Source organism: Astyanax mexicanus, chromosome 16 (genome assembly GCF_023375975.1).
Source record: "Astyanax mexicanus isolate ESR-SI-001 chromosome 16, AstMex3_surface, whole genome shotgun sequence".
NCBI classification, from domain to species: domain Eukaryota; kingdom Metazoa; phylum Chordata; class Actinopteri; order Characiformes; family Acestrorhamphidae; genus Astyanax; species Astyanax mexicanus.
The window spans coordinates 31,771,140-31,795,972 of record NC_064423.1 but is presented as its reverse complement, the minus strand read 5'-3'; the positions used below and the strand labels follow the sequence as shown (position 1 = coordinate 31,795,972).

At 37.6% G+C, this 24,833-nt stretch overlaps 1 protein-coding gene across 2 annotated transcripts; it reads left to right on the top strand.

Annotated features, from left to right (window-relative positions):
- The first annotated feature begins 1,337 nt into the window (after positions 1-1,337).
- Positions 1,338-24,613, top strand: tdrd3 (tudor domain containing 3). Of its 2 annotated transcripts, XM_022669965.2 has the most exons (14): positions 1,339-1,525; positions 4,071-4,158; positions 4,537-4,602; positions 4,908-5,068; positions 12,027-12,168; positions 12,304-12,375; positions 12,521-12,670; positions 14,111-14,260; positions 14,700-14,871; positions 15,464-15,589; positions 16,905-17,872; positions 19,120-19,245; positions 21,346-21,469; positions 24,282-24,613. In XM_022669965.2, the coding sequence occupies exons 1-13, from the start codon at positions 1,488-1,490 to the stop codon at positions 21,460-21,462; spliced, it is 2,376 nt and encodes a 791-aa protein (XP_022525686.2). In that variant the 5' UTR covers positions 1,339-1,487; the 3' UTR covers positions 21,463-21,469; positions 24,282-24,613. The 2 variants fall into 2 exon arrangements, with proteins under 2 accessions (XP_022525687.2, XP_022525686.2); XM_022669966.2 differs by lacking the exon at positions 21,346-21,469 and having other exon boundaries at positions 1,338-1,525.
- Positions 24,614-24,833: the final 220 nt, after the last annotated feature.

Here is a 24,833-nt window from a genome sequence, read left to right as displayed (position 1 = left end):
AGTGGTTGGATGAGGAAATGCTAAATCTGTCACAGCTCACAATTTTTGATTTTATATTTATTAAGCCTCTTTTCAGTATCAAACGTTTTGATCAAAGTTAATATAACTTGTATTTTATGTCATTTCTATTCACTTGTATAGTTTCGTTCTTGATTGATGGAGTTTTTGGATTTCATAACAGGATTTATGTTAATAGAGCAACAAGCAAACATTTTTTCCATGCAACTGTAATATTTGATTGAATAAATAATATATTGAGAGTTATTTAACATTAAGGAGTAATTACATTCATTTACATATATTACATTTGGTTACATTTTCTTATATTTATAAGTTACATCTGGCCCTCGGAGGACAGCCAATATGCCAATGTGGCCCTCGGCCAAAATGAGTTTGACACCCCTGCCTTATGTTATGTTGGAAGTATTGGAATGTATTGTGGATATAATGTGTTTTTATTACTATTTAAGTATTTCATGTATTTAAAGTATTTCAAATGAGTCATTATAAAAAGCCTGAACTCTTTTTGTTGGCCAGCTGAAGACCATCATTGTTGCAAAATTGCAATAAACAAAAAACAGAAGAACCAGCTTTGTCTTTCTTTTTTTATGCTTTTAGCAGGTCAGCTCTACTTCTGTACAGCCGCTGAATTCTCTGATTTGCTAGACAACATTTCTCACAAATTCCAAATAAAAATATTGTCATTTAGAGCATTTATTTGCAGAAAATTAGCAACAGCTGAAATAACAAAAAAGATTATGAGCTTTAAGGCCTCAAATAATGCAAACATTTTTATAAATTTATATGTAACATATTCATAAAGTTTTAAGAGATCAGAAATCAATATTTGGTGGAAAACCCTTTTTTTCATCACAGTTTTCACGCATCTTGTGACATGTTCTCCTCCACCAGTCTTACACACTACTTTTGGATAACATAATGCCACTACCAGTGCAAACATTCAGGCAGTTCAGCTCGATTTTTCAATTAGATTAAATCAAAGAAACGTATTATTTTTAAGTGGTCTCTTATTTTTTTTTAGAGCTGTATATATAGTAACAGTCAAAAGACTGGACACACCCTCTACCTTCTCATTGTGTATTTATTTAGTACCACAGTTTGAGAGCAATAAAGAGTAACAAAATTCCAGCTTTTTGCCCAAAAAGAGGGCATATTGTGGTCATTATAATTTAGTACTGATGCAAATAATACTTCTAGTTAAATAAATCGATATAGATATTCATTAATAAGGGGGAATTGGTACCTGTATCGAAAAAATAAATCGACTTTTATCGACTAGCCCTAGGAGCGGGTCGCGGTTTTTGCTCGTAGCCGCTCTGAACTCTGACCTGTGACGCTGAGTAAGTTTGGGACTGGTCTGTTTTTAGCGGAGAGCCGAGCGGAGAGAAGCAGAGCGGAGAGAAAAGCATGGAAAAGCGGCTGCGGCTCAGATAATCACATGCTGCAGTCTAACCGCGCGCTGGAAGATGTCTGAGCTGAGCGCGGCTCTCGGGAGAGAAGGCTGGTGGGTAGCGGCTCGGGGCTAGCCTGCCTGCTGGGGCTGGCGGGATGCTAAGCTAATGCTAGCGGCGGAGCTTCGAATAGGGTACCTGAGCTAGGCTAGGCTAAAGCTAGCTAAGCTATGCTAGCTTTCAGAGTTTATCAGTGTTTTATTGCTGGTTGAGAAAAAACGGTTCATTAACGCCGTATTAATGTATTTACATCTATAGACCAGTAGATACCACCTGTTTAAACTCTGTAATTAGCGCTAATTATTTATATTATTCGCTTACTGAGCTCCTAATAAATGTTTAATTCAGCTAGCGTTAGCTGTGGAGTAGCTAAGCTAAGCTAACCTAGCTAAACAGCTAGTTAAGTATCACCACAGTGTTCAGCTTCTGCTGGCGGTTTATCTGTTTCAGACTCTGTAGTTCATATTTTATAATGATTCACAGTGTTTATTCACTATTCTGATATCTAAATAAATATCTAACTCATCTAACTACAAATAACTGCAGAATAGGTTTTAGCTACATTATCTAGTTAAATTTCAGGCTGATTTATGGTGATGCATTAATGCTGGGAAAGGTTGAGTCTAAATAAAAGCTTATAATTACAATTTAAAGTTGTATTTTTGTTTTTGTGGTGTATTGAAGTACAAAAAAAATAATATTTAAGGACAAAATCCTTTCCCACAGATTAGTTAATAGTTCATTTAGTTTTTATTTGTTTATGTATTTTACAGTATCGCCCAGCCCTATTTGAGCCATTTCATGAACATAAATTTTCTTATTTTTCCTTATTTAAAAATCTTTATTTCATTCTTGTTGAACTGAACCTGGCCTACCTGAACTTTCTGAACAGTACCCTACACTGTGTCATTCAGGCTGATGTGCATATTTTAAAGTGTGTGTTTGGAAATTCATTTTTTATGTGTTATTAGTTAAAGCAATTGTTGTCTTTTTGCATTTATTTAGGGATACAAACTTTTCCCACAGTTTCAATGAATTGTTCCTTCATTTAAAATGTATTTATGTATTCTTACAATATCGCCCTGGCCTATTTGAGCCATTTTGTGAACATAGATATTTTTGCCATCTTTAAAATCTTTTTTCAAAAATGTAAATCCTGTTAAAATGAACCTAAATGGCACCACCTGAACTTTCTGAACAGTATCCTACACTGACTCCAAGCTGATGAACGTATTTTAAAGAGTGTGTCTGATAATGTGTTTTTTGTATATCATTACAGCCACTCCTTTTAAGTGTGACCTGGGCTGTGATTTGTGTTAAAGTCAGAGCTATATTCATATTGGCTTTCATATCACACACTGCATAGATAGACATCTGACACGTCTGTTGTTTGTATGTAAGAGACACCAACATCCCTGTCATCCAAACTTTATCACCATCAAACTTATGAGTATCAGCAACTGGAACATTACAAAGGCTTACAACACAAAGGCTTACAACATTTACGAAAGCATGATAGCTATCCAGTCATAAAAATCTATTTACAGATACCAGTGCAGACATTAGTGCATGGTGCCTTTCCCCATGAAGAACTGGGGTACCGGTTTAACACAAGGAAATATTTCTAAATTAACCCAAAATGTCTGTTCTTCATGAATTGTTCATGAAGTATCTGCAAGTGTAAATAGATCTGTAATTAATGTGGCTCTTCATAATTTATATAAGGCACTTATCTAAAATGCAGTCCATCCACCTGCAACAGGCAAAGATTAAGTGATATCTCTTTTCTCTGTGTGCTATGCTAATACACAAAGTGTAGATTAGCACCGTATCAGTTTGTGCCATTAGAAAGTATGTGAGTTCTTCTGTCTAATTGTGCTTGCATGTTTAGTAATGGACCTAATCTAGGTCACAGTAAGTCCAGGGCATTCATTCAGTATTCATTTAGTTGGAAACTGGTTGAAATAATAAAAAAAAAATCTCTCTCTCTATATATATATATATATATATATATATATCTTAATTGTAAACTTGTTAACCTTCATTGAATCTGTCTTTAGCACTGTTGGCTTTATAAATGTTGGTCTTCTTCAACCATGTTAGGAGTTTATATATCATATCATATTTCATTTGCTCCCTCTTTAGGCCTCAGGGGATGTATTGGTCATTTCTGCAGCATCTCTTAAAAAAAATCTGTGTGTATGCAGGCGTAATATATTAAAAGTACAGCTTACATCACAATATATATATGATCAATATTTATTTTAATACATGTGAATACAGTCAATGCAGTCAATGACTGATCCTTAAAAACACTGTTCAGACAAGTTCTATATATTTTTTTTTTTTCCAAATATTTACTGCGATTCATCCAGTTAAACAGGATTAACTATGCTCTTTAATTAAATGCACAGTTGGGTCAGTGATTTGCACTGAGCTTATTGTTAATGTGGTAAGAAAATGTATCACAATACGATCAAATATTGTCAGATTACCCAACTCTGAGATATATAAATCCTAGAGATATTAATCCTTGTCTAGCAACACAGCATACATAAATATAATTTTGGTGAGTTGAATTTATGCGTTTTTATTTAGGTATCTCACAGAGGAAGGGATAGAAGAGTGCAAAAGCTCGGAGAAAGAGAAAGTGACCGTCACTGACATCATCAATGTAGCATTAAATGTAAGTAGGCCTGTTACAATAATTCCGTTATCAACTTAAATATTATATGGACATAGCCATAGAGCCCATTATCATGAATTAGTTGCTTTGTTGACTTTGTTTTTAAACAGTGTTTTTTTGTATTTTATTTAATAAGAATATTTAAGCATTTTTATTTTTGCTGTTTTTTATGTATTGTGTAATTGTATTATTATGGTATTATCATTATATTAGTAGCTTAAGACTGTTTATAGTAACATTGTTTATCCCACTAATTTCTGAAATATCATATTGTATGACAAGATATATTGTGACAAGTGTACCTGTACGGTTTGTTATGGAAATGTTTTTATATATTATGTAATTTCCAAAAACATACATTATGATTGTTTTCTGCAGAGCGATCTGAGGCCTATTGGAAAGAGCTTTCTGCCTGCTGACATCAACAGTGGCAGAGTAGAGAAGGTAATTTCACAGGCACTTTCACATGTTGGCCACTGGATGACTCTATAAGCACACTCTTAGGGAAGGATAAAGTCAAGCACTAAAAGAGACTGGGTGATTTGTGTAAGCCTCTATTTTTCCTCCCTGTTTGATTGTGTAAAATTACAGGAAATAAATGTCTTTAATTGAAACCTGTTTAACTTCTTTTTCTAGTTTTAGAAACAAACTGTAAACACAGCTGAAATGTCTGAATTGTTCAGTCACAAAAACAGCATTATTCCTGTGTAGGACAATTGTAGTAACTATAATGATTTTTTTCTCCACAGTTGGAGGGGCCATGTGTCCTTCAAATCCAGAGGATTCGAAATGTTTCCGCCCCAAAAGAAAATGAAGACTCACAGGCTGCACCTCGAATGCTCCGCCTCCAGATGACTGATGGGCAGACCATGTGCACAGGGCTTGAATTTAAACATCTGTCAAAAATCAGGTAAAACCATTCTGAGATAATCCCAGAGATAATCCGTTTCAGCAAATCCTGGATATCTGATAGTTGTGTCTTACACTTACTTTGACCTTTTGAAAGTTGTGATTGTGTGTATCTGTGTCTGTGGTTGAAGGGCTGGATAAATGGTATATATAGATCTTTATCGTAACACAATATTTAAAGCCATTTCACACTATACAATATTTATTTACATATATGTGGTTGCAGTAAAATGCATTAGTAGTGATACATCTTTTAAAACACTATTCTAATGTATTTACCATTAATTTTACTCAAAATATACCACCATCCATCCAGTTGAACTGGACTTATGTTCTCAATAATGAAAGTAACAAAGTGTACTGTAAGTCCTGATATCCTCAAAATGTATATACTCAAAAGTATATAGTTATATAGGTATATATAGTTGATACACTTCTGAATTTTAGCATGATATAATGAAATATCTTCATATTGCCACCTCTTGAAAATTTTAATAATATATACTTAGTAAAACACTAATCAGAATAACACAAATACCATTCATACAAAATTTGTGATTTTTTATATGTGTTCAATAAAACATTTCCAAAGTTCTGCTCATGGACGTCAAGTATTATTACTAAATATCATCATGTCAGCAGCACCTGGTTTGTTTAATCAGTGTTTATTGATGTTAAATCGGGTGCACTGGTGATGGAATTGAACACATCTATTCAGACACTGGCTGTACATACAGGAAATCTTAAAATGTGTATGCTTTGTTTTTCAGACTAATGCACAAGAACTACTTTCTTCTTTGTTTCTTGTTTAAATAATATGCTTAGATGCCTAAAGCCTCTATTTTAGAAGTATGTATGTACATATGTATGTCTGTGCACACACACTTAGGAACTATATTAATACTGGCTACAATTCCAAATGGTGCTGACCACCCACATTCTCTATCTTGTATCTAATTAGTGTGGTTCTGAGCATTATCGTAATTAATCATGCATGAAATTAAAAATCAACCAGTTCTTTTAAGATCATGTACGAACGTCTTGTCAGTTAAACATCTTCAGTTCCCCAGGCTCCCCACACTTCATAAGGACTTTTATATTTGCTGAGCAATTAAGGTATAATTAGCTCCCTTTTACCCACCAGCCAGAAATGTCTGCCTGTCAGACTGAAGAGTATAAATACATTAGTGTAGTGCTGGTAATTAAGTCTAATTGGCTGATGAACCACGTCTGCCTTCATTGGGCACACCAAGCACTGTGCGGCGAAGTAGGAGCGTTCCGATTAAAGCTGCCACTTGTGGGAATGTAACCCTTATCAACACAAGGGCTCTTATGATTGCCTCGGACCAGACAAAGGACATGTTGTTGTGGCCAGGCTGTAATTTTCTCTCAGTGACAGATGTGGCAAATAGCTCTCACTACCATGTCGGGGTTGATGTGTCTGTTAACCTCTCCCAGCTTAAATTGTAAGTGTTTCTGAATATATTAAATTGTACTCCATGCATACACATTGATGCAGCTTGTATTAATAATGTATTATTGTGTAAAATTAGAGTTCAAATTATTGTTAATTATTAAAGGCTTACTGGTGCAAACACACACAGACCTATTGGTTATTCCTACAGGTAATTTGTAAAACTGCAGATGCATATATGTATATTATAAATTTATCCTGCCTTTCATCAGGTTGCATCAGACAGATGATTAGATTTGACTGAAATGGTTAGATTAAATCTAGAATAGCAGAATTGGAATAGCAGAATGGGTTCCGATTAAGTATTCAAAGCTGCTCTTTGATGTAAAAAAAAAACAAAAAACAACTAATAGCTAAATTTGTTTGTAGCATAAAATGCTAATCTTAAGTTGTTTAACAAGTCTACTTACTACCTGTATGAAGGGGTTGGGAACAAAAAAAAAATAACTAATGCAATAAGCTTTGTTTTTTTTTATTGGCTGGATTACAGCACTAATAGCAGCTCACAGAAGCTGCATATATTAACTAACACAAAACACTGTTAATCTTACCAGAGTTTTCGCTGCTGTTCCTCATTGTGTCCTCTCAGCATGATGTGCTGTTTAGCAAGCTAAACAATAGTAGCAGGTTTTAGCTTTAACTTTGCACCCAAAACTTCTCCAGGTTTGGCTTTCTTGGCTTCATTCTGGTAAAACCAAATGAACCTTTTTTTCTGATTTGAGTAACAGCTAGTATCGGTTGGCATTACCTTTTAGCCTTGCCTGGATCCCCAGATGCCTAAAAGGCTTTCTAATTAAAAGATCTCTGCAGAATTTTATATCTGTAATTTTGTAACATTTTAAGTTCAAGTTCAGAACTAGCAATGGAATGCTTTTGCAGCAGTTGGTTTTACACATTCTACAAATATGCAAATTTAAAGCCAAAATAGTTAAATGTAAATAGTGCCTGACTGATGATTGCATTCCTTTTATTGCTGTTTATAAATAACAGTTACATAACAGTTACAGTAGTTGTATGAGCCCATACTGCTGTTTGATGTACATTACATTTAACCAGTAATTTAGTTCAGACCAAATTTGATAGATTGGACCAGAAAAGGTGTGTGTGTGTGGTTGTTGCTGAAATTAGAAATTAAGATAATTAGCCTCGAGAGATGTCTGTGTGTGTGTGTGTGTGTGTGTGTGTGTGTGTGTGTGTGTGTGTGTGTGTGGACATGGTGGATTTTAGCATTCAAGAGAAGTCCCACTGCCTGCCCAATGTTTGCCTCACAGGTACAGTACAGAATTAGGAAAAATGCAGGTTCAGATTTAGCCATCTGCATCACAGTAGATCTGAGTTCAGTTTCACCAGCAGAAATCTGATCCCAGATCAGCATGTAAGACGCCTTTCTTCTTAGGAGCTGCCAGATACACGGTGCACAATGACCCTTGTGGCCTCTCCTCGCCTCCCCTTCCTTTAACCCCTGTTTCACCCCTCTCCATTGGACCGTCATCCTCCAATCGCCCGTCTTATTTACCGCTCTGGCCAGGCAGCAGCCGTCGTCATGGCCTTGTGCCAGCCTCTACAGGTGGAGTCTGAAGCATTGCCCTGCCACTCTGCCGGAGGAACAGACTTCTCTTTATCCACGCCGCCGTCGTCCTCCTCCCTCCCTCCCTCCTTCACTCTTGCTTTTGCCCTCTCTCCGTCTACAGCCATTCCTGTCTCCCTCCCTCCACATCGTCAGGAGATAATACTGGCCACTGTTCTCATACCCGTGTTGTGGGCATGGTGGGTTTTGCTATTATTCAGAGAAAGGCATAGAACGTTTAGAGTTATTTTGGGTGTTTGCTTTGTGCAGTGGTCTAAAATTGTACATTCAGCATCTGCAGTGAGTGTAATGAATTACAGCTTTCAGAGGATGCCCACTGTATCACAGTTAAAAAAAAAACAGCTAGGGCCAAAAGCTCTCTCTGGCAAATATGTGAGTCACTGGAGTTCTAAATCCATCCTAAAACACGGTGAGCCAGTGCGGTTCTCGCTGCATTACAATTAGCGATTGCAACAATGGGGCTTTTTTATAAATAGATTAATAGTAATTAGGGGGACTCTAATGAGTGTGTTTGAGAGGTTGTACATACTGTACTTATTTAATGGTCTTTTCTGTGCTGTTTTATTGAATAGAAGGCACATTATCCACTCTAATTCATATGGTTCAGAGTCAGACAAAGCTAAGTGCATGTTCTGATTCTTTATTTTAATGCATTGGCTCAGATTTTCTGAACAGTTCCTTATAATTTATAATTACTCCATGTAGAAAATTGCATTCTGCAAAAAATATAAAGTCGATTTGTATCTACAATAAGAAAAAAAATCACTCTGGCCAATGCTGGAACACTAAGTTCTTCTCAATTCTGGACTAAACACACATATCAGAAAAATAGCCTATGAGCTGCCCTGATGTTAGACTGATGTTAGACCATACCATACCCTGTACACTGTGTTGTGTAACCTATATAACCAACATGATTCATTACTGACCCACAATCACCATTTGTGAAATTCACCATTGCTGAATTTTACTCCACAATTGTACCAAAAAGGTCAAAATAAAGAATTAATATAAATAAATAAAATTAATTTTAAAAGATACTAAACTGGAAATGTTAATCAGTATGGCAGTGCATTATTAGCAGATGTTTAAAGTACTAGAGACCCAGACTTGAGTAAAAGTACAAGTGCTCTATTAAAAAAGTGACTTCAGTAGAAGTTGAAGTGTTCTTTAAGCTCCAAACTTAAGGTACTGAAGTATTCAAATGTTTTGTACTTAAGTATTGCAAGTAGTTTATAGTAAAATGTAGTACTGAGGTACTGAAAGTAAAAGTACAGTACTGTGTTGTGTAGTTATTACAGTAAGCAGTGGAAAGTTCTTAGAGTGAAAGGCAGAACAGGATCAGCAAGGTTTTCTATTATATGATATATCAGCTTGATTCACTCAAGGATGAGGAGATGACAGTTCAGGACATTTACTTCTTTGGCTTTAGTGATAATGTGAGTTTAGAATGATAACTAACAAGTGTTAAACTTGTGGAAAATATGAAGTGAAGTGGAAGTAGAATAAAACATAATACTCCAGAAAAGTACAATTACTGCATTTTAGTAATTCAGTACAATAACAAAGTAGTTCTACTTCTTTCTACTATGTTCTAAACCACATTGTTTATTCCGAGCTAAACTAATTAATACCAGAATAGGGTATGAGCAGGTAGAACCATTTCTAAGCATGTGTTGAGAAGAATGAGATAGTAACAGTCTGAGTTTAGTGTCTATTGGTATCGTTAAGCATCTTCCATTATAAACAAAAGTAACCAAACATTAGAAATGTCTTGGCTGATTGACAGCACCTGAAGTCAATGATAAAATGTTAATTACAATTTTTTCCATAACTGTTCCTTAAAAAGTTGGATTAATATCTTATATCATCGTATAGCTTATTTTGTCTTATAGATTTGACTTTAATTATGGAGTGTGTGACTAAATAAATCATATAGCTCCATGCAGCCTCTTTGGTCTTCCAAATTGTGGAAGCACAAAGTTTGCAATGATTCAAATGTCACAATCACTTACAATTAGACCTGTCATAATAATTAGATTATTATTTTACTCACCTCAGTAATGCCCTTTTTTATTAACCAATGAGAGACTATTAAATGAATCACCTGGTCTGCAAATTTGTTTAAAAACTGATCTCTGCTTTATTTACAATTTTCAAACACTTTTTATTGTCTAATTCCAAATTTTTAATATGATCAGTAATTAAAACTCTATTGCTCTTTAAAAGGGAGTAGTTGCAGTGTTATTCTAGCAGTGTTATCAGTAAATCAAAATAGTTTTGTATTTTGTTTTTTACACTAAATTCTGCCACAACATATCATCCCAACAAAAACTGTTCAATCAGTTATTGATGGAAATAGTCTAAAGGTTTATTGTTGTCCATATTCTGAAGTCATCTGAGTCTCAGATTCTCTGTACTCATGTTATTTTAGCCCCAAAAAATGTAGTAAAAGAGCTTAGCTGGCCAGCCAGACCCGCAGTGTTCGGCCTCCCTGTTGGCTTTGGTTTTGTGGTGCTTTATCCCCGGAGGAGCCTGCTCGTCGCAGCTGGACGGGCCTGGAGGAAAACGGCTCTAATTGCACTGGTGGCGTCACGCATCAGCTACTCGAATCCTGCCTAAGTCCCTGGGCTTTTCTAATGAGAAGGCTCAGAAGAGCCAGGCCCGGGAGGAGGATGTCCAGGCAGAGATGCAGAGTAGAGTGGGCCGGATTGGTGGGAGCGTGGGTGGGTTGGAAGGATGTGTCACTAAGAAAAGGGGTGTGATTATTTTTAGCTGGGGCTGTTTTCGGAAGTCCACCATGTCGTATTGAAATTTGGTCAGGAGCATGGGCAGGGAGATCCATTTGTGGAAGTAAGCTAACGTTTTGGCTCATTCACTGCTCCGAGTCTCCCCTGGCTTATAGCTTATTGGAATGTTTGTAAGGGGGAAATTGAGTTTCTCCTTCGCTCCCTCTTTCCCTCCCTTCTGTTTGCTTCTCTCTCTCTTCCCCTCTCCCTCCCTTTCCACTATCTTGACTTTAATTAAAATCAGACTGCTGGCTGCTAATCCACACTTGCACAGCAAGTTGATGTAAAACGTGTGTGCGCGCGCGTGTGTATGTATGTATGGGAGGAAGGATGTTGTGTTCATTCAGTAAAAGTATGAAAATTTAGAAAGAAAACTTGTAAATGTTGTTTTCTCCCTTATAAATATGTATTAAATGGCTTAATATGGAGCATTGTATATTTCAGGGGCATCGTTGCAGATGATTCTTTAATCAGTTGGGCTATTCACTTCTATACACTAAAATAAAATTTCACTGAGTAATAAGTATTAGAGATTGCTGTGACCTTGCTGTGGAGTTAATATTTAAATCGTATGAAATTACTCCATATAATATAATATTTGACTAATGCCAATTATGTTTTTTTGAAAACAAAACTAGAGAATCAAAATCTATATAAAAAAATAAGGGGCAACTGATTGAACAAATTTAGGGTAAAACACTAAGAGTGGATGCTAAATCCATAGGACATTCCTTTCTTGAATTTATGGAGGCTTTTAGCATTCTTCAATCTACAGTATCATATGTACTGGGAATACATCATAGACAGCATTATCACCCACATGGACAGAGCAGTGCATGGTAATGATTGTGATCAATGGTGTCTGGCTAAATTGTCCACGTAAACAGACAAGTCAAATCTACATTCAGTGCAGAAGACTCCACTCTTCTGAATTGATCAGTGCAGTGATCCTAAGCTTACATGGACCATAGCAAAAGTCGTGGGACACAACGCTCATTTTTGTCCCATGACATGTGGCATGCCAGTAAATACTTTTTTTTGTCCTGCTTGGTGACTCAACTACCACTTTTTTGCTGACCTTTTCTGACATTTTGTTCTCTACCTGCAGTTTGAACACCCCACCTGGAACCAAAGTAAAACTCCTGGGAACAGTGCAAATGAAGAATGGCCTCCTTCTGTTGGACGATTCCAAGATTGCAGTTCTTGGAGGAGAGGTGGACCACATGATTGAGAAATGGGAGTTACAAAGGGTAAGCATTAAGCTCTGCTGCGCTGCTACGCTGCTAGGGCCAAGGCATATTGCTGTTGAGTCATAAATGTGAATTTATATGTTAAATTGGCACATTTTTACTGTAGACCTTTAACACTAAAGTCTCTCTCTATAGAGTCTGGCCAAGCACAGCAGGAGTAATGTTGGTGCAGAAGGCGGACCACCTCCATTTTTGCCCTTTGGACAGGTACGACCAGCTTGAGATTGGTTTTGACTTCTTAAATCACAATTAGTTCAAAGAGCTATTAAAATCAATATATTATGTATTTTTTCAACTAAGTATTTTATAAGCATTAGATGTAGGAGCTAGCAGTTGTTTGTTTGTTCTTTAGAAATGTTTGCGCCAGGAAGAAGTGGACAGCAGGACTCTGGACCAGAGGAAGACCTTACAGAGCAGCAATGCAGCCAAAACTGCAAGCGAAAATGACGAATTTGAGAAGCAGAGGATTGCTGCCATTGCTGAGATTGCCAAGAGTAAAGAGGTGGGCTCTAGACCTCCTGCCTATACTACCTTTTCTCATAAGTGGATTCTCCACAGGCAGGGAGACTTGCTTGATGTAGCACATATACAATTATTCTCTGATACTTTTGTCTGCTGCTACATTTATTGTTAGAGATATTATAGGCAGGATTGTTCTTTATGCAGTTTCTCAATACTGTGTATATGTTGAGGGCTTCATGGACAATTTGATGCTTCCTCACAGCAGCAGAACTTTGTTGAAACTTGCCTGAGCAAGAAACTGCTTTTTCCGCAGAGCATAAGTGATAAGCGATCAGCATTATTTAGTTTAGCTGTGTCTTTAATTGAAATACTATTGTAAAGGGAAGCAGTGTGAAGATAGAACTTTAACTGTAGTATGAATTTGTTTGTCAAACTCAGCTGTCTTGGAACAAAACCAAAAAAGAAGTAGAGACTTGCTCTTTTTTTGTTAATGAAATGAAGCTGTTTTAACATAAATGGCCCTGCAGTTTAACAGCAGCAGCATTAGCTGTGACTGGCTGCCAGCAGAACTACTATCTCTCTCAATATAACTACTGCGCTATTAGCATCGGCATTAGCACCATCCCTGCAATGTTATTACACAGTCCTAATGGGTAAGTTAGTTCTCTCAGCGATCGTCTTTGCAGTGCAGTCGGGCAGTTATTTCCAATCATGCAAGACCAGACATCTAACTGTTTGAATGGAAAGTACTGGAAACCAAAGGGTGGATTACCATTTCTGAAATTTTAAATTAACTGATAAAATCTGATAAACCCCATTTGTATTGTTTGATCATATCACTACCAGCAGGCTGGTTGGTTCATTTTGATGAAGGGCCGAACTATATCCTTAAACAGACACAATGATAGCATTAGCCATGCCATTAGCCATCTAGCATCTCTGCTAGTTCTTTACCATGTCGAGTTACATTAAATGTTACTAGAAACAGAATTAATGCTATGTTTTGTGCACTATTGTTGAAATGCTACCTTTTGAAGATTATATGCAGCTAATGGTGGTCTGTGGTCTGGCAAAACCAGGATTTCCGGGTCTTTCTTGCTTGCACAAAAGTGTTGAAACAAAGCTGCCATAAGAAATGGCAATTGAAGTATAATTGATTTGCTTGCTCACAAGATTTTTACCACCACATGATGAAAAACCCGTACTGATGTAATGGGATTGTTGCCCATTTCTGTCACCAAGCCTTCAGGCTATGGGTGAACTTAATTATTCACATACGGGAAATAATTGATCTCAAGTGAGTAATGAAAAATGTAATTTAATATGTTGTAGCAAAATTATTCTCTGTGCTCAATCATTTCCAAAATTACAAAATCCATTATCATTTGGTCTACTGCAGTCTGTTCTATTTAGATTAGCAAAACCTAAATATAATACGTCTAGGTTCAAATTCCTCTGTTCTCTCTCTTTTTGGGTGCAGATGCGCACTTTCGGGGGTGGTGGAAATGCAGGGAGCAACCTAACTAACCCAGGCTCTAGTTTCAAGAACCGGGACACGTACCAGAAAAGAAGAGAGGAGCGCGAAAAGACCTGGACAGAAAGTAAACCAGAGGGAGTGTATCGAGAGCTGGTAAGAGTTTACTTCACCTACTTCAACTGATTTTAAAAGCATATGCTTGTATGTTCTGTCTGTTATCATGCTATTACATTACATTATGTTTAGAGGATGATCAAAGGAATCAGAATGAACATACAAGCCTTGGTAAGAGTAAATGATGGAAATTGAGTTAATAATAGATAAATTTATTTCCCTTCCTATGTAAAATTCATATAATTGTAAGTGACCTTGTACAAAAGGTCTTTGTTTGATGTTTTGAATTCACATTTTTATGTATACATTGTTTTTGATGCACACTCTTAGCTTAGGTAAGCTTTTGTAGAATACAAACTTGCACACATACAAATATTGCACATACTGATTTCCCCTCTCTTCTCGTCTTTCTCTGCTTCTGTTCCATACTTATCCTCCATTACATCTAATCATCTATATGACTGTATCTTAATTTCAGGTGGATGAGCGGGCTTTGAGGGATATCATGGAGATGGGTTTTAATAAAGAGGCAGCCAGGCAGGCTTTGCTGGACAACAACAATAATGTAGAGGTGGCTCTCAACGCCCTGCTTACTGGAGTCAGTCAACCAAAATCTGCTCCTGTAGAGGCCAGTCGTCCCCCACCCAGAGGTATAACCGTCAGAGAATTGGCATGTAATTGAAACTGAATAGAAACTATTAATATAATTTGGAATTATTTTGTTTTGCTGTACTGTATAGATTGTTAATAGTACATTATTGATTTATTAATGGGTAGTTTACATGTAAAGATTGGTTGTAGACAGTGATTCATTTAGTGTAGTGTTTAAACCCTGCCCACTAGAATGCAGTGTTGTATTATTGTCATTAGAGCAAACTGTTTTGATTGCCTGTTTTTTTTTTTTTTTTTTTTTTTTTTTTTTAATAAATTTAGATTTTATGTATATTTTTTAATATTTAGTTTTCCTAAAATGTGACTAAATCAGTTAAATATTACCTGTTTTTTTATCACAGTCTATTGTGATGTACTTAATTGTCACCCGCATATCGTGATCTGTATCATATACAACCTTAGAGTAGAGCTGCCTAACGAATTACAAAGTTAAATATCAGACAGTATATCTTTATGCAAATATTGAAAATCAGTTCTAAAATGCTGGATAGATAGATCTACTAAATATTTTTGTTGTGAGGTAAGAACTCACATGATGATGCTGTTTGTCTTTATTTTATACAATGTCAGGGAAGGGCAGAGGGCGAGGAAGATCCAGGCAGGATGAAGACGATGAAGGAGGAGGAGGAAGACCTTCAGGACCTAGCACGCTCTTTGACTTTCTGGAGTCAAAAATGGGAGCTTTCTCTATTGATGGTAAATGCATTGGGCTCTTTTTCTGTTTTTCCCCTTTCTAACAAAAGGCGCTGTGTAAAAATGATGGGATAGCAAAATACACCTGTGTAAGTTAAGGTGTTATCTTGTGAGTGAGGTTGCGCCTTGGTCAGTTGTGCTTATGGCAAGATGACATGAGTTAATAGAAATCAAGCAAAGCCTGATATGAGTAGTTACCGGATGGATGGGACATTCTTGGACATTTTCAAAGTTTTGTGGGCATTTAACATTCCTTAACTCACAATGTCATGATTTTTATCAAGCGCAGGAGGGGGTAATGGCGATGACCAGCAGCTTCTGGCTAGAATTGTCAATGCAAACAGACAAGCAAATGTGGCAGTAATCACATATTCATTTAATGTCAGAGGCCCCCCACACACATCCCACTGCTCAGTGCAACATTTTTTAGCTCCATGGGACATAGCAATAGTTATAGGGCATGATTTAAGATCCCATTTAGTGTCCCATGACTTTTGGCACATCTGTGTTTATAAGAAGGGTCATTCAACCCACACATTGAGAGTAGGGCTAGCTGTGCACTCTGGGATTCGCAGCCACGGATGGTGGTGCAGGTACCAGGCATCAAACTGACAAACTGTCTTCCAATAAAGGGGCCAGTGCTTTAGAATTAAAAATAATCTAATTAGTTACAGCAGATATCACTGGCCATCCCTGAGCCAGGACACATGGGACTTTTAAACAGGTGGCAAATCTTAAATGAAGGCATTAAGCCAATGAAAATAGTTCTGTTCGATTAGATTGCTTTTCTTAAGTCTCCATAATTTGGTCATGCTGGCGAGCTCTGATTGACATATGGTCCACTGATGAAATAAAAGCCTGGATGAGATGGACCACATTGATTGTCTTCATCAAGGAGAAGGGTAGTGATCTGCTTTTCTGATTTAAGTGGTTTAATATTAAGTCATGGAGTCATGCTCTGATTATCAATCAGCCATAATTAGCTCTGAAATTGCATTTAAATTAATTGAATATTTTTTGTATTTTGTTTATTTTTTTGAAGTGTAGAAGATGCAACGCTTCAGTGTTTCTGACTTTGTAGTTAGTTAAATCCATAGGGAATAATTGCTGGGATTAATTACCTGTTCAGGCGTGCCTTTGTTATCTCTTTCATATTGCGGCTGTTATATTGCTTCATATATTTTATGATGAAGAAAAATTGCACGTGAAGTGCATACTATTACATACTATTGCTGTGGCAGATACAGTTCACCTGAAATATGTGCAGTGTCTACAACTGCAGAGTAATGAAATGTTTTCTTTTTAATTGCCCCTTTAGACTCAAAGAAACCGCCTCCACAGAAAACACAGGATCACCCTGGTAGGATGACCTTCCCAAATCCTGAACGTATCCCCCGAGACGCCCCCCAACCCAAGCAAACCAACCGCAATGATGGGAGGCCGCAGAGAAATGACCGACCGCCTCGCTTCCAGAGGGATGGAGACTTCCCCAAACCTGGTACCACAGAAACCACCCAGCCAGCTTCCTCACAGTCTCAACCCCAGAGATGGAGGGATGGAGAGAAAGGAGGGAGAGGTGGGTCAGAACGGTGGAAGGACGACAGACGAGATGCTAAAGGCGGGCAGATGAACATTACCTCTTCAGGGAACTCGAGGTCAAAAGAGCAGCAACAGGGTTCCTCTGGAAACTTCTACCAAGGGTCAAAGGACTATGGAGGGCCCAAGGGGTACCAGCAGGTATCCCGGGATATGGGTCCAAGAGCTCAAGAGCAGGTAGGTGGATCCGATCCACTTCCATTTAGGAAGAATCAGGCAAATGGGCCACTGGGTCCCAAAGCTTTGGACTGGAATGTGACTGTCCCTGACTCTAAAGGCAGACCCGAACCGCACAGCAGAAGGAAAGGCAAGTCAGACAGACCCAACTCTGCCCACTTTGACCGGAATCAGGAGCCAATAGGCAACTTGAACTCTGCCTACGTTCCTGGAGGCAAAGACTCTACTTATTTCCAAGATGGAGGACAGGGTCAGTTTACTAAAGGAGGAGGCAATTCAAACCTGTATCTCCAGAATGGTGATTCAGATCACAGACGGACTGGACTCATCAAACCACAGTCTTCCGGTCCACCTCATAAAAGCAGCAACTCTCACAACTCTGCTCCCAAGAAGAGGTCAGGGCCGATCAAAGGTCAGAGAGGGCCAGAGATGGGTGAACCTGCAGAGATGAGTAGCCAAGGATGCTGGAAACCTGGTGACCAGTGCCTCGCACTGTACTGGGAGGACAACAAGGTCAGTCGGAGGTTACATTATTATTTTGAATTGTATTATTTTTTTTGTTCTTTTGTAGGCATTGATGCTGTTATTAATCACAATTGACATGCTGTAAATACATTATGATGCTATTGACATGAACAGACTTAAAATAACAGTTTTGTTTTCTGGCTTCTGAAAATGTTACTAAGGAACACCCACATGCTTTATTCTGTGTTGTAGTTGCTATTTATTAAGCCCAAATGTCTGTCTCAAAACCTCAATTTAAGGGCCTAGGAAAAAGGTAGCTAATTACACTTTAGCTCTACAGTGGATTGCCAAGATTACCTGAAAATGTTCATATGGCATCTGGTCCCACAGTCTATTTGTAAGCTGAAAGATGATGAATCTCTGCCCCAGAAACACGGATTAAGCCATCTATATTTCATATTTTGTTGTTGTTAAAAAAGCAAGATTGTTCATAAACCACATAGCATTACCTTATCAGATGCTAATCTGTATGATCCACTGTAGCTCAAGTTCACCTGAAATATGTAAAACCTCTAGAACTAGGATGGAAAACGGGGGCTGGAGTTGAGCACAGTTTGCTGATTTACCTGCAGAACTAACAGAACTACCATACCTGCCAATTAACTGTCCTGCTTAAGCAGGTAAGCACCAAACAGTGCAGGAATTCAGCCCTCTAAGATCAGCATAATCATGGCAGTATAATCAAGGCCCAATTCTGAATTACTGATCATTTGTTATAACCATTAAAAATAACTTGCACTGAGCAAACCAACAGCTGGTTAAAAAAAACAAAACATGTAAAATGATTTCAAAATTATAGTACTGTACCTCCAGGCAAACCTAATGCATTTAAGATGAGTCTTAAATTCTAATAAAGTTCTGTTCTAAGAATGTGTATTTACTGCATGTCGGACAAGTTCTCTGCCTAATGGAACTGTCCTTTTAAAGCTTTTCTGAGATACGGAAGGAAAGTAATGGCAGGCGGATTGCCCCTCTGTAATTTGTAGCTGGTCCTCTGAATGCCAAAGAGCTGCTGGTTAATGGCAACAAGAGTCACATTTAAAAGCTTTAAATGTTTTGTTTATACGTGCTTTGCTTTTAAATGCCGGAAACTTCTTTTTTTCAAGTTGGTATTAACTGCTTTGTGTTGAATTCTACAACAGTAAAGCTTAATGAAGGCTGTGTCTGCTAAATAATGACCTTTGTTAAGTGTTGATCTCTTGCATTTATTTTTTCTGTCGTCATGCTGTGTGCAGTTCTACCGGGCCACGATTGACGCAGTCCATCCCTCTGGATCCACCGCTGTGGTTGTGTTCAGTGACTATGGCAACTGTGAGGAAGTCCTGCTTCACAATATTAAACCTCTACACATGGACATGTGGGTAAGGACACCCATCATATTCCATACTGGTACTACTGCTCTCACATTTAAGACACATTTTATTTCAAGGGAGTTGTACACATTTGCCAATTCTGGAACATAAATATTTTATATGTTTTTGAAGGTTGGCTTCAACATTACAGAAAATGTTAGGTTTGTTGCAAACTAAGTAAAAATAATTCATTGCACAGTATTTCAGCATTAAGTAAACATTTTGCTTCTCTAGAGCTTAATGAATTCAATAAATCTACATTTTAATGTCTGATGCCACTGCCACCAATTTGATCCTTTTTAGGTAATACCAGACACTTAACAATGCATTATTCATACAGCCTTTTATGAGCATTGAAATGTGCTCTTACAATTGATACCAAGGATTCGGTGTCATAAACGGTGTCATAAAAAACATGATTTGTTGCCATAAGAATATAGGAACCTTAGGAACCTTTAATGCTCAATTATGCTTAACATTAAGCACTGATACAGATAAAAACAGAGAACTCTGCTAGTACTCATTTTGTATTTTGTTCATATTTGTGCACATTCACTAAAAGCTTAATGATACAGACCACAGCCAGTAGTTTATTTAAAACACTGGCAAATGGACATCAGTAAAGAAGAAACTTAATGCAGAACATTTTTTATACTCTTTATTCACACCGCTGCCTGTTTTGTAATGTTTGTAGTAAATGCATTATCGCAACCTTCTCCAATGTTGACATATTTCTTGATGAACTTTTGACTTGTGACTCTCTTAAGCTGCCACTAAACATTCAAAAATTTAATTAAAAATTTATCTTAACCTATATGCAAAGCATTCATTGTACCTCGAATTGCATTAGAATCTTTCATCTGGTTTGTAACAGTTAAACTTTATAAGGCTGCAACTAACGATTATTTTGATCAATCTGTTAATTATTAAAAAAAAAGATTTTCAGCAATTATGAAATTATTAGTCTTTACATTGCATTAATTTTATTATTATCATTATTTATTAACACAACAGTGTTTGTAATGTAAATATACACTTAGTTGTGATTACTTAAACACTTCCATGCAGAGTCAGAAAAGACCTTTAAAATACTAAAGTTTAAATCTATTATAAAAAAGTTTTTGTTTACTCTGAATGTAACTGCTGCCACATTTAAGATTTTAGGTGGAACAGAAAAGTCGCTAAACACGAGTAAGATATAAGTTTACTAAAAATAAATCCACCCTCTAGTTTTGTTTGTCGTGTTACTATACTGTACCAGTAATGCGAATGCATACCTTAAATAATTAAGCAAGTGTAGGGGTTATTTAAACTTGCTTTATGTACAAAAATGTCTGATAAAACTTAAACTGGTGGGCCATAGTGGTACTGCTAGCGGAACATTGACCAAATAAAGGGTTCTCTTTTGCAAATGAAAGGTATTTTTACAAGCGTGCATAGTTTAATATGCGACATAATGTAAATTACACATAATGTCGCATATTAAAATACGCTTGTAAAAATATATTTTAATTTATTTAAATATTTTTTAATTTGTAAAAAGGAACCCTTTATTTGGTCAATGTTCTGCTAGCAGTACCACTGTGGCCGTACATTTTCTTACATAAAGCAAGTATAAACAACGCCTAGACCAGCTTCGTTCTTTCAGGTGTGCATTCGCAGTCAGGCATAAGCATACTCTGCTGTGCTGGTAACAAATTACTCTAAATCATTTTTTTCATTGCTATGAAGAATTCATGAACTGATCTAGTAGAAAATGTTTCTTTGTATAAATGCTTGCTGATGGAATGTAGCATCAGCACATTTATTAATTTGCCCTCTATTAAATATGTTTCGAGTGAACAGCTCCTCTGTTCTGTACTGGGAAATGCCTTGTAGCCTTGCAGTTATTGCCAACCACGGCTACAGATGCAGCAGATAAAGAAATACCACAGCATATTTGGCATATTCTCTAAGAGGTTAAACTGTAACTGTAATGTTGTTAGTGTGCTCATGTGTTTCCATTGACTAAGGGATGTTTATTTCTGCTTATTTTTTTGTTTTGTTTTAATTCGCCGTGCCACTACACACAAAATTCATGACTTGTAACATGATCTATCATTCTAACAGGATGATGACGATGTTTACTACGAGAATTCTCTAGAATTTCGACGAGGCGGAGACGGGCAGCCCAGACGCACTCGACCGACACAACAGTATTATCAGCCTCCCAGAGCAAGAGACTGAAAGACTGGTGTGTGCTCACTTTGATACACCGTATCAACATGATCAGATCAATATCAGTACACCTCTGAATTAGTGATTCTCAGCAATGCTATCGCAGTAAATACATGCACAATAGCCACATAACAGGATGTGCAAAATAAACCTGATTATGGGCCCTGTCCTACACCCTGCTTAAGGCGCAGTGCAATGCTGGTTGCTGTCTTACATCCCTATCTATTTTCATGCCTTGCAAATTTACAAATATATCTACTCCCATGGCCGTGTTGATCTGGAAATTAGGTGTCTTCAGGTACATTTCTGGCGCATTGCTATCTTGGCAGCGGAAAACACAGGTGCGCCACTGACTGATTAAACCCTGATAAGTCAGTCTGGCACATAGCGTGCGTACACCCCCGCTTAAAACACACCCATGAGTAATGATGAGAATTATTCTTTCTCACTTTTTTTTATTTTTTTATTAATGTTTCGCACTGCACAAGTCACAGTCCCTCTTGTGAATTTAAAATGGACTTTCATCTGCTATTTATGCAATTTATTATTACACACCGACTTGCCAAAAGTCATAGGACAGCAGTATGTAAATTGATCATAAAGTGGTACCTCAGGGAATGGCTTGGGAACACCCACACAACAAACCAAGTTATGAGGTATTACCATGTGAAATAAGTTGTACACTGGCCAGCGTGTGTACTAAGTACTGAGGAAAGTCATAGATAGCTACTATTACCACCCAGTTCAGTGTGTGGTAAGGATTATGACTGGAGGCATCTGTCTTGAATTGTGCATTTGATCCTTCAAACGACTCACATGCACATTAAAGGAGAACTCTGGTGTAAAATGGACTGTTGGTGTAGTAAAACATAATAAAAAGTACTTACCTTTTGATGAATATCACACCTCCGTTCTCCCACAGCGTTCTGAGATCCAGAAATTTTAACAGTTTGTTCAAACTCCATTCGGACTGGGTGACACGGGGCATAATTCGCCCCGTAAAACCCCTTTTTCCACCGTTATCAAGCTCAAAGTAGCTTCACGCCTCGTTTTAAATGTCAGGGCTCTTCGGATTCTAGCAAGAAGGTGTGGAGCTACTTTGAGCTGGATAACGGGAATTAATCGGGGCAAATTATGCCCCGTCACCCAATCTGAAGGGTGTTTGGACAAACTGTTAAAATGTCTGGATCTCGGAACGCTGTGGGAGAACGGAGGTGTGCTATTCATTAAAGGTAAGTACTTTTCATCATGTTTTACTACACCAAAAATCCATTTTACAACGGAGTTCTCCTTTAAGACCTGATAACAGTCACGCATTAAATTATGATTAATAATAGACTATTGTGGTGATTAATACGATTGTATTTTATACTCACAAATGGTTGGCAGGTCTGCACACTCAGTGCAAGGTCTCACAATTGTTGTAGAAAAGAAAATGAAAGGTGGGCTAGCCCCCACCTCTCGTCCGGGGTACAACTCCCCTGCGTGTTCGTTTGATAGAGAGAGTCAGACAGGTGGAGTGAAGTTGAAAGCAAACCAAGTATTTATTACAAAGTACTGAATATTCAGGAGAACCCACACATGAAAGACCGTCTAACAGCCGTCCCAGCATAAGTTCTGACCCCCCTCTAATCTGACTCCATGTTTTATACCCCAAATGATGTGAAACCTGTTGATGAGGCGTTGTTAAAATCATCTCATGTTAGCATGCACGTGTTAGTACTGAAGTTTCACGTGTCTGACTGGACCACTAGTGTTTGACCTTGACTGCGTTCCTCCAGAACGGAACCATAAGTAATCATTATTGAAAGATATTTGTCAATACACTCAAGGTAAAATAAACAGTTACTCTTCAATTCTCCCTTTTGACGTATCAACCAGATACGTCACAGGTCAGTGCAGGGTCCTTTAGCTTCTATGTGAGATGACAAAAGCCATTTGGCAAGTCCACTGGATGGGGTTCTTCCTCCTTTTATGAGTTGTGATAATGGTTCATGTCAGGGTTTCTTCCTGCAGCTTTTAGGGAGTTTTTTTTTCTTGCCACTGTCACCTTTGGCTTGCTCACTTGTGGGTTACATATTTTATTTCCTTCCTTTTCGTCATATATTTCCATATTTCCGTAAAGCTACATTGCGACATCTGGTTGTGAAAAGCAGTGTACATAAAATTTGACTTGACATGACCTGACACATTCTCTCACTGATATGTTCATTCACACACAAAATCACACAGCTAAATCTGTCAATGCTCCTATAGTCTAGGAAGATAAAGCCTACAAACCAAAGAAAATACCACGCTTTGTAGGCGGGTGCATAACGTAAGGTTGTTGCTTAGGGCAACCTTTTATTTTCTCTTCACACTAAAGTGACACTTTTTTATATATATTTTTTAATTCGCCTTTGTTAGTTTTGCAAAGCTGACACTGTGACTCCTGTGGATATAATAGATGAGATCTAGCAGGCAGCGTCAGCTCTAAACAAACACAGTTGCAGGGCCTGTCTCCTGAACTGCGAGTCAGAAGCTCTAATTGGCTGTCATGCACTACGGTTGCCTTGCTTTTACATCATCATTTAAGCCTTCCTTATTGGATGGGGCTGAGCGTGAGGTTTGGGGAGATTTATATGGCATTTTAAATAGTCCAGACATGGTTTTGACATCTCATTTTCTGCCGTAATTTTATTTGATTTGATTTTCTCAATTGTATATAATTTTTCCCTACTGGTTATATTAGCCAGAAGGCGAAGATAAGCACGTAAGAGTGACAGGAAAATAAGAGCCTAACGGAAAGTGTGGTGTGTGTGTGTGCGCGCGTGTGTTTGTTCCCGCAGGCCCCTTCTGCTGATGTTGATGACTAACTATCAGACCGGATTCAAAGCTGAAGCTCAAGATGAAAGTCAGCGTGCGCACTCTAGCCGATGATCAACTCTAAAACCTATCTCTCTGCTCTCTCTGGAATGGGGAATGTACAAGGAGAAACCTTGAAAGGGCTTTGCTGCACAAGATGCATCGACCATATCCTAACACACATTCAGACACACACACACATACAAACATACACATACACACGTGTTAACGTGAAAATGCAAAAGGCTGCTGTCCATGGTGATGATTTGTACCATACTTGGTAATAATGATCATAAAAACTCTGCACCATTTTTTTCTTCTGCCTCACTTGTGTCTGTTCTTTGTTAGTCAGTGTGTGAGTTTTTATGTTAATAAATAAACCATGGTGTTTCTTACATTCACTTTTGACTTTTATTTCACTGCAGAGAGTATGAACCCAAAATAATTTTTATGTTTTGTCTGCTCAACTCAGTTTTATTTATTAATGTACACTATATTGCCACAAGTATAAACTTGCATGCCTTCACAAGCATATG